This window comes from Hylobates moloch, unplaced genomic scaffold, assembly GCF_009828535.3.
Source record: "Hylobates moloch isolate HMO894 unplaced genomic scaffold, HMol_V3 SCAFFOLD_5, whole genome shotgun sequence".
NCBI classification, from domain to species: Eukaryota; Metazoa; Chordata; class Mammalia; order Primates; family Hylobatidae; genus Hylobates; species Hylobates moloch.
Genome location: NW_026652280.1, coordinates 134,046,833 through 134,057,021, shown reverse-complemented (window position 1 = coordinate 134,057,021; position 10,189 = coordinate 134,046,833). Strand labels below are relative to the sequence as shown.

The 10,189-nt window shown below is 38.7% G+C and overlaps 1 protein-coding gene across 5 annotated transcripts in view; it reads right to left on the bottom strand.

Moving 5' to 3' along the window:
- Window positions 1–3,497: 3,497 nt before the first annotated feature.
- Window positions 3,498–10,189, bottom strand: part of EVI5 (ecotropic viral integration site 5) — a 289,476-nt gene continuing 282,784 nt past the window's right edge. For all 5 annotated transcript variants that reach the window (XM_032155352.2, XM_032155353.2, XM_058439572.1 and 2 more), the window contains one exon: window positions 3,498–8,721. In XM_032155352.2, the coding sequence (XP_032011243.1) occupies window positions 8,407–8,721 (315 nt within the window). In that variant the 3' untranslated portion in view covers window positions 3,498–8,406. The remainder of the gene's footprint in view (window positions 8,722–10,189) is intronic.

Here is a 10,189-nt window from a genome sequence, read left to right as displayed (position 1 = left end):
GATGCAAAGTAAGCCCCTCCCCCAAGTTGGATATAACCCCTGAATTCCCATGGCAGTGCATCTGTACTCCTGTATCTCTTGCCGCATGCATGAGGGTAGGAGTTGGTCTGGTTCATCTTTGCTTCCTCAACAGTGACTGATCTGTGCCTTGTGCCAAAGCAATATTGTGTAACTAGAGGACTCTAGAGCTAGGCTGGCTGCATTGGAATCCTGGACTTTCTACTGACATTTGTATTTCACAGATGTTATCTCGTTTCAATAATGAAGACATTGAGGTAAAATGACTTCTTCAGTTATTCATGCATTCATTCAACAAATATTTATTGAGAGCCGAGGCACTGCTGGGATAGAGATAAAAATCTCTGCACTCATAAAGCTTGCATTCTGGTGTGAGGAGATAAACAATAAACCAACAAATATGTAAAATGGGTAGGATGTCAGACTGTAATCACTGCTATGGAGAAAAGTAAAGCTAGGAAGAGGCTTTTTCAATGGAAGGATCAGAAAAGGCCTCCTGTGCAGGTTGAGCAGAGACCTGGTGGAGTTGGGGAGCTGCCTTGTGGTATTTAGCTGAGCATCCTAGGAAGGGCAGGGTCCTGATGGGAGTCTGGTGTGTCCATGGATCAGCAAGGAGGTCATAATGTTTTGTTATTTGTCCAGGATTAATCAATACAAAGCTTGAGTCCCAGTCTAGTGCTCTAGTGCTATAATTTTACGCCTGAACATTTTCTTATTTCATGGGTGCTGCAAATTTTATAACCGCAGGTTTTACTTTTTTTCCTTCTAAATATCTTTATTTGAATATCTTTAGTAAATAAGTTGACTTTAAGTTATTTCTTTTGAGATGGGGTCTTGCTATGTTGCTCACGCTGGTCTTGAACTCCTGGGCTCAAGTGATCCTCCTGTCTCGGCCTTCCAAAGTGTTGGGATTACAGGCATGAGCCACCATGCCTGGCTGATGCTAAATTCTTAACATGCCTAGTATTTTTTTTTTTTAATTTTAGCCATTTTTACATGTACAACTCAGTGGCATTAAGTACAATCAATGTCATGTAGCCATGACCACTATCCATCTCCAAAACTTTTCCAACATTCCAAACAAAAGTTCTGTATCCATTAAGCTGTAACTCTCTTCCCTCACCTCCATTGCTGGGTAATGTCTACTCTATTTCTATCTCTATGAATTTGCCTGTTCTAGATATTATTTCACTTAGCATGTTTTCAAGGTTCATCTATTTTGTGGCATTATAATTTTACTTTTTTATGGCTGAATAGTATTCCATTGTATATGTAGTATATATCACATTTTACTTACCCATTCACCTGTTGGTCATATGGGTTGTTCCCACATTTTGGCTGTCATGAGTAATGCTGCTGTGAACATTGATGTACAAGTATCTGAGTTACTGCTTTGAGTATAAGTCTAGAAGTGGAATTGCTGGGTTACATGGTAATTCTACAATTAACATTTTTAAAGACCACTGAACTGTTTCTCACAGAGGCTACACCATTTTCCACTCCCAGCAGCAATCTACAAGGGTTCCAGTTTTTCCACATCTTTTGCTGACGGTTTTCCTTTTTTCTTTTTTGAGCTCCCGGGTTTTCACAGGGCATATTTTCATTTTTTAAATAGCCATCCTAATAGGTGTGTGAAACGGTACCTCGTTGTGGTTCAGATACTACTTTTTTCACTGACTACTGGAAATAGAGGCCAATTTGTGATGCATCTTTAATAGGGGTGTATATATACATGTGTGTGTATATAAATATAAATATATATATAATACATATAATTTTTTTTTTTTAAAGCGACTGGGGCTTGCCATCTTGCCCAGGCTGGTCTCCAACTCCTGGCCTCAAGGGATCCTCCCATGTCATCTTCCCCAAGTGTTGGGATTACAGGCATGAATCACGGTACCAGGCTGTTGTGTGTGTGTGTGTGTGTGTGTGTGTGTGTGTGTGTGTGTAGTTTTTGTTCTTGTATTTTACAAACCTTTGTGTCAAAGGCTGACTTTCAATAGATTGCAGTGAGGGAGCTGCTCTGCCCCATGTACAAAACCCCAAATGATGTATATATTTTTACATTTGGCCCGAGTGGCTCTTTTTATGACCCAATTCTAAATTTATAGCAGTGGTTCTCAACTAGCAGTGATTTTCATTCTCTGTCCTTCCTGCTGGTGACATTTGACGATGTCTGGAGACATTTTGGGTTGTCCCAACTAAAGGAGGGGGTGCTACTGGCATCTACTGGGTAGAGGCCAGGGATGCTGCAAAACATCCTACAATGTACAGGAGAGCCTTCCAAAACAGAATTATTTGGCTACTTCCAAATGTCAGTGCCAAGGTGGAGACTCCCTGGATTACAGCTTGTCATATTTCAGGTATCTTCAAAACGTGTCTTAATTCCTGTTGGGAATAAAGCAGAATATATAGTAAGCTCTTGCTTGTGAACTAAATGACATTAACATTGTGATAAAGACGCAGAAGGTATAACTTTCCTTTTATGATAGTATCTATAGGTGTATTCAAATTATATATAATTGAATGTATTTATTGAATTAGTTGCTAATAACCTAAAGTACAATGTGAGATGAAAATACTGCTATTGATATTTCCAAAAAATTACCATGTTCCTGAAGGAAACAAACCTAGACATCTTTCACTAAAGATGGTCTTTCATTAAATTAAAAAATATTTACTGGGCCGGGCGTGGTGGCTCATGACTGAAATCCCAGCACTTTGGGAGGCCGAGGCGGATGGATCACCTGAGGTCGGGAGTTTGAGACCAGCCTGACCAACATGGAGAAACCCCGTCTCTACTAAAAATACAAAATAGCCGGGTGTGGTGGCGCATTCTTGTAATCCCAGCTACTCAGGAGGCTGAGGCAGGAGAATCACTTGAACCCGGGAGGCGGAGGTTGCAGTGAGCCAAGATCGTGCCATTGCACCCCAGCCTGGGCAACAAGAGTGAAACTCCGTCTCAAAAAAAAAAAAAAAAAAAAAATTCACTGAATGCAATCACGTGCCAGATTCTCTGTTTAGCACTAAAAATATGTGGGTGGACCAGGTGGATGTAGTCCCTGCACCTTTGGAGCACAAACTTCGCTAATGAACATTTCACATCAGGCCAACCTTTTTTTTTTTTTTTTTTGACACAGAGTCTTGCTCTGTTGCCCAGGCTGGAGTGCAGTAGTGTGATCATGGCTCACTACAACCTCCACCTCCCGGGTTCAAGCGATTCTTCTGCCTCAGCCTCCTGAGTAGCTGTGACTATGGGCATGCACCACCACACCTGGCTAATTTTTGTGTTTTTAGTAGAGACAGGGTTTCATCATGTTGGCCAGGCTGCTCTCGAACTTCCGAGCTCAAGTGATCTGCCCGCCTCAGCCTCCAAAAGTACTGGGATTATAGGTGTGAGCCATTGCGCCCCACCCATTCATTAACAGTGTTTTGATGCCCCTCCTCTTTTAAAGTTGAAAAGCTGAAGGAAACAGAAATTCTTATAAAATGGAAAACTTTAATTGTTTAAAGCAAAGGCACAAGTAAACATTTCAGGTTATCATACAATGTTACAATAAAAAATTCCAACAGTAAAATGAAACACATTATAACTTTGCTTCTTGGTAGTATACTGAATGTATTATTCTATCATCTCCTCTTTGGAGTAAAAAGAAGGGATAGGCAGATCAATGGATGTGATGTAAAAACTTGGATCATAAATAGCATTCACTATACCTTTAACCAGAAATTAAATTTCAGTAGAATTAAAATTAATTTTTAAAACTTAGTTTTGTTAATAATAGAGCAGCAGTAACTTTCAAGCTAAAACTCATTGTTTTAGTAAGTAAATAATTGATTTCATGAAATGTTCGCTGTCAATGTCTGGTATGTTAATATACATTAATCAAGCTGGTCATGAAACAGTTTTACCAAAATATAATTCATATACTTATTTTACTTTAAACCTGAATATTACAGTGTATTATATAAAAGATAAATGAGAATAAGGAACTAAGTTATTTCTTATGATGTCAGAAATAATATACTTAAAAAGGTGTAGACCTTATTTTCAATCAAAGGCACTATCTGGAGAGTTAACAAGCTGCATCATGTTCAGAGTTGAGAAAAAGTTTTTCTCCTTCCCAAGTAACTGGCTGATTAGTTGAAACCTGACATCTCAGTTAGCAAACACTGAATACCTAGTATCTAGCCAAAAAACAAACAAACAAACAAAAAAGACGGTGGGGGTAGAACTTGTGTAAAGTTACATCTTTGACTTCTTTTCCCAGGAAGAAATTTTTTTTTTTTTTTTAAAGAGACAGGGTCTTGCCATGTTGCCCAGGTTGGAGTGCAGTGGTTATTCTTTCACAGGTGTGATCATTACACACTACAGCCCCAAACTCCTGTACTCTAGTGATCCTCCTGCCTCAGCCTCTTGAGTAGCTGGGACTATAGGAGTGTGCCAATTTTTAAAAAGGCTGTTGAAGTGTTTTCTTGATCTAAAAGTGTGTTTCATTAATTCAATGCAATTTCCATTTTATTCACATCACTTGTATCCTCTACTCGCAGCTTGTTAACCCAGGATGGCAATGACGCCAGGAAGGTAATTATCCCAAGGGAGCAAGCTTTCTTATTATGAGTTATTTCATTCACTTTTCTCCCCTGAATATTACTCAACTCTAAGTGTTTAACTTAATAACATTTAAATATCACAAAATGTCAGTGATTAAATAAAATTCATCAAGAGAACATTGTTCAATGCTTCAAAGTCTTGAACAACATACTTACATTAATTTGAATGAAAAGGAGTCAAACCAGGGCATAATATCCTATTGCATCCTAAAGGCCTGGGAGATTTTAAACTCTTCTAAGGTGTATTTGAATCAGATCTTCAAAGAAAAGAGTGTTATTTCTAGTTTTTTGTTGTCCAAATTACAAGAGTTTCAACGGATTAAGGTTTCCTTACCATGATTCTTTAAACACCTAATTCCTAATCAGAAATGGTACTTAAGAATATCAAAGTTTAGAATTCAAACATGATTCTAGAAAATTTCTTATCTTAAAGTCAAACTAAAACCTTTATTCAATAAAGCATACCCTTAAAGGTCTATGATGCATGCCTTAAAGAACAGTGATGGGATTCTGGAGTTCTTTCCTTTCTTTCTCCTTCTCCAAAGATACAGATATCTTTCTACAGTTTTCTATGGAATAAGAGACTTCATCATATAAAATGGCTGGCATGTTTTCCCTTTTGAATAGTTCTGAGTATAAGATCCACCATGAAATTTCATGTTTCCAAATCATAAGATTAGTAGCAAAAGCAAACAATTTGACCTACCACTGAGCTAAATTGAAGAAGAAAAACCTGCATTTTAGAGTATCTGTTATCACGGGTTAGCAAACCTTTTCTGTAAAGGATCAGATAAATATTTTAGGCTACCTGGGCCATATGGTCTCCCTTGCAATGACTCAACTCTGCTACTGTAGCACAAAGCAGCCATACACAATATTTAAAAGGGTGAGCATGGGTGTGCCCCAATAAAATTTTACTTATGGACACTGCAATTTGAATTTCATATAATTTTCATGTGACACAAAATATCAGTCTTTGGAATTTTTTTCCCCAACTATTTAAAAAAGTAAAAACTGTCAGCTGACTGGAATAGCTTGTAGGCTGCAGTTTGCTGACCCCTGGTCTAGATCATTCAGATTTCTTGATGTGAGGGTCCAAGCAATAATGTGGCCATGCATCATCTCACTTCACTTGGACACTGATAGCTTTCTGGGCTGATAGTATAGAACTCCGAACAAAAATCCCCAAAAGCACAAGACAATCCTACGAGTAAGTAGTATCTACACTTACAGACTGTGTAGAGCTTGTAAGTGTTGATACTCATATATCTATCTGTATATATATTCAGGAAACATTTAAATCAAATTCATTTAAATTACAATGTCAAAAAAGCAGGCAATTGCCAGGTGTGGTGGCTTACGTCTAGTAATCCCAGCACTTTGGGAGGTCAAAGCGGGTGGATCACCTGAGGTCAGAAGTTTGAGATCAGCCTGGCCAACATAGCGAAACCCCATCTCTACTAAAAATACAAAAATTAGCCAGTTGTGGTGGCGTGCACCTGTAGTCCCAGCTACTTGGGAGCTGAGGCAGGAGAATCGCTTGAACCCGGGAGGTGGAGGTTGCAGTGAGCCAAGATCGTACCACTGCACTCCAGCCTGGGTTACAGAGTGAGACTTCATCTCAAAAAACAAAAATAAAAACAAAACAGAGAATTGAGAAATTCTTCAGCTGAACCTTTTCAAAAGCTTTGGTGTTAGGGAGATCTAGGTTAAAATCTTGGCTCTTGCTGGGCGCAGTAGCTCGCACCTGTAACCCCCACACTTTGGGAGGCTGAGGCAGGAGGACCACTTGAGGCCAGGAGTTCAAGACCAGCCTGGACAACACAGTGAGACACTTGTCTCTATATTTAAAAAAATCTTGGCTCTGCTACTTACTAGCTTGTAACCACGGATAAGTTATTTAACCACCAGAATTTAGCCTGGTGTTAAGGACAGACACAGGGGTATGTTTTCAATTTCATTTCTCAGGCAAGCAAATAGCTACAAAAACCTTGCTGGAAAGCCTAGTCCACAATGTACCTGAAGGCTTAACTCCTAGTTTTTGACAGAAAACTACTTTTATCTCTTCTACTCTATTTCATAATTTTTTTTGCCGCATGCAACATACTGTGCAAAACTGTGCCTCCATACATACCGAATTCTACTTTTCTCTTCCAAGGCTTTTTCCATAGGTTAACAAAATGTTTTTTTATAGGCTAACAAAAATGAGAGTAGAAAGTACCCAGTCAACATATTCATGTCGTCTTTCCATAGTGCAAGTATAATTCGGGTGTTTTCTCTATCAGTGACAGGCATCCTGTTCTCTAGGAAATAATATCTAAATGATACAGGAAAAACTGGTAGGAAAGGATTCTTATGGCTTTATCTATAGAACAAAAACTAGAGATTCTGAAGATCATGTTAATAGATTATTTGTAGATATAATTGCTATGTTTCTTGGACCTTAGCCCATTGCTTAAATTATATTCAGCAGAATATTAGCACTAATATGTGCTATAACCTCTTCAGTCATGAAAAATTTAGTAGTTACATACACATGAAATAAAAGATTCCACCAATAGTGTTTTTGAACAGGCATCAGTTATGAATCTGCTAGTGTTGAATGCTAAGCAAAATACTAAAGCTCTTAAAACATCAGTGTTTTATTTTTAACTTTTAACCTATTATTTACAGAAGTCCTGTTAGATGCTGAAAGCAGTCATTGTGCAACATGTATGTTCTTCATATAAAATGATGTTCAATGTTAGGTGGTACAGATTTATAAATATGTACAAATAAACAGTATGTCTGTAGTTAACCTACTACTCTAGTAACCAACACATGGAAGCATCATATGCACATAAAAGTTAAATATTAAAACAAAACTTAAAACTCTCAAAACAGATAATCATGAATTTGTGTTTATGAAATTATATAGAATAAAGGCTTTGTGTGTGGGGACTTCCAGTGGCCCACCAATAATTTTCATGAAAAAATAAAAATAATAATAAAAAAACCTCCCAGACACAAACACACAAGGTAGGCTGGGTGCAGTGACCCACGCCTGTAATCCCAGCACTTTGGGAGGCTGAGGTGGGTGGATCACTTGAGGTCAGGAGTTCGAGACCAGCCCAGCCAACATGGTGAAACCCCATCTCTACTAAAAATACAAAAAATTAGCCAGGCGTGGTGGTGTACACCTATAGTCCCAGGTACTCGAGAGGCTGAGGCAGGAAAATTGCTTGAACCTGGGAGGCAGAGGCTGCAGTAAGCTGAGATCACACCACAGCACTCCAGCCTAGGTGACAGAGTGAATCTCCGTCTTAAAAAAAAAAACAATAAAAAAAACAAAACACAAGGTAAATCAGATGTATGTCTTGGTCAAGTGTCTGTAGACAGCCACCTTGAGAACAAATTGATAAACATAAATACACAATTTGCTCACTGAGCATAAAATATTGCACAAGAGCAGTTTTGTCCGAAGAAAATTCAATTTTCCATAGTTTTGAACTTCAGAATGGTTCCCACATATAGATATAGTTGCATTTTCTAAACAAGAAACATTAATATTCATAATACTGTTAGAACCTTGTTTTACACCTTAACCATATACCAGTCTACTTTATGGCAATGGTAAATCAGTGGTAAAGATTTGGCAAAGATAAAAAGGCAGATAAGACTGTAAAATATATATATATATATATATGTACATATGAAACAAACTATTTCCAAAAAGCCCTAATCATATGATAACTGATCCCTTAAATAAATCCATAGTCTAGGTCACAGTGATGGTCAGACAGTGGTTGAATACGACTCTCTTCTTCTCGGGGGCTGCTCCTTTTGAACCACTTGGTTGCTCTCTCTGGTCTCCAGCACACTGTCTTCTGTTTCGCTCTCACTACCATCTGCCACTGCGGGGTCCAAAGACATCGAGCCAGATTTTCCGTGCAAAGGAAAACCAACACCAGTTTCCTGTAAGGAATTATCTATAAAATCTTCATCGGAGGAATGGAATGATTCATCATCTCCTATTAAATGGTTGACAATGTGGATTCCATCAAAAGGAGGTTGGCCTGAGAAGCCCCTCTGGCCTTTTAGGCACCTGAGCTGTTAAAACAAAATCCAAGTTAATATAGTCAAATGGGGGAAACACACACACGCCAAAAAGCAAACATTCCATGTTTAAGGAAGAAGATGCCTTATTATTTTTCTATTTACAGGTATAATCATAGTTACTAATTTTTGAGTGCCTTCTATGTGTTATATAATGGGCTTATAATTATTTTTATTTTTATTTTTTGAGACAGGTCTCAGTCTCACTTTGTCACCCAGGCTGGAGTGCAGTGGTGTGATCTTGGCTCACTGCAACCTCTGCCTCCCAGGCTTAAGCAATTCTCCCACCTCAGCCTCCTGAGTAGCTGGGACTACAGGCGTGTGCCACCACGCCTGGCTAATTTTTTTTTATTTTTTGTAGACACGGAGTTTCACCATGTTGCCCAGGCTGGTCTCAAACTCCTGGGCTCAAGCAATCTGCCTGCCTCAGTCTCCCAAAGTGTTGGGATTACAGGTGTGAGCCACCACACCTGGCCTGTAACTTATTTTAATTGAATCATAACAACCGTCCTATGTGATAGATTTTAGTATTTACTTTTCTCATTCTACAGATCAGGAAATGGAGACTCAGGAAGAGTAACTTGCTAAGGACATACATAGCTAGTAGCAAAGTTTAGATTCAAACTAAATCTTCATTATACTAGAGATAATATAATGGACTCTATGTACCCATCACCTAATTTCAACAAGTAACACCCATCATGGACAATCTTTTTACATTACACCCCTCTTCTTCCTGGATAATTTTGAGGTAAACCCCAGACACCCTATCAGTTTATCTGTAAATATTTTGCTGGTATTTCTAGAAGGTATGAACTTAAAAACCATACTATCACACACACTATCTTGAGAGAATGTCTCCATAGTTCTGTAAATGATGAAAATGATTTATAAATCATTAAAACTTTGCTAAGAGTCTCCATCCTGTTATAATAGCCCAAAGGCCAGCATATCACTGTCACTCACAGTGGGGGAGGAATGCTGCTTCCCACTCATGAGGTTTCCTTCTGCATGGGGGGAGTGCCAGTCGGGTATAACATTTCTGCCTTCTCTCCCCAACTCCCCCTGGGGAGAAGGTGGGGCTTCTCTTAGTGGGGAGGAGGACAGAGGAATGGTATGCCTCACTCATCTCTTTTCCCTTTCTTCCCATCCTTTAGAACAAGGCTCTAGTCCTCAATCCCTGGAGTTTTACAGCACAAGACCCTCACATGAGGAGGCTTAAGGAGGTCAAAAGCTACCTGTTACTGGGTGGGCAAGTCTGACTAATTGTAGAGTTTAGTATTGAAAAAATTGTGCCACATTTAAATCTAAACCACATTTTCCAAAACCAGTTTTATCAGAATTAAAACTGATTTATTTTCATCATCTGCCACTTCTCTGCTCAAGTTTCCTCAAACTCCCAAACCCACAACCATGCTAGTACCAATTCTACTCACACACAATTAAGTCATCAGCTCTGCCC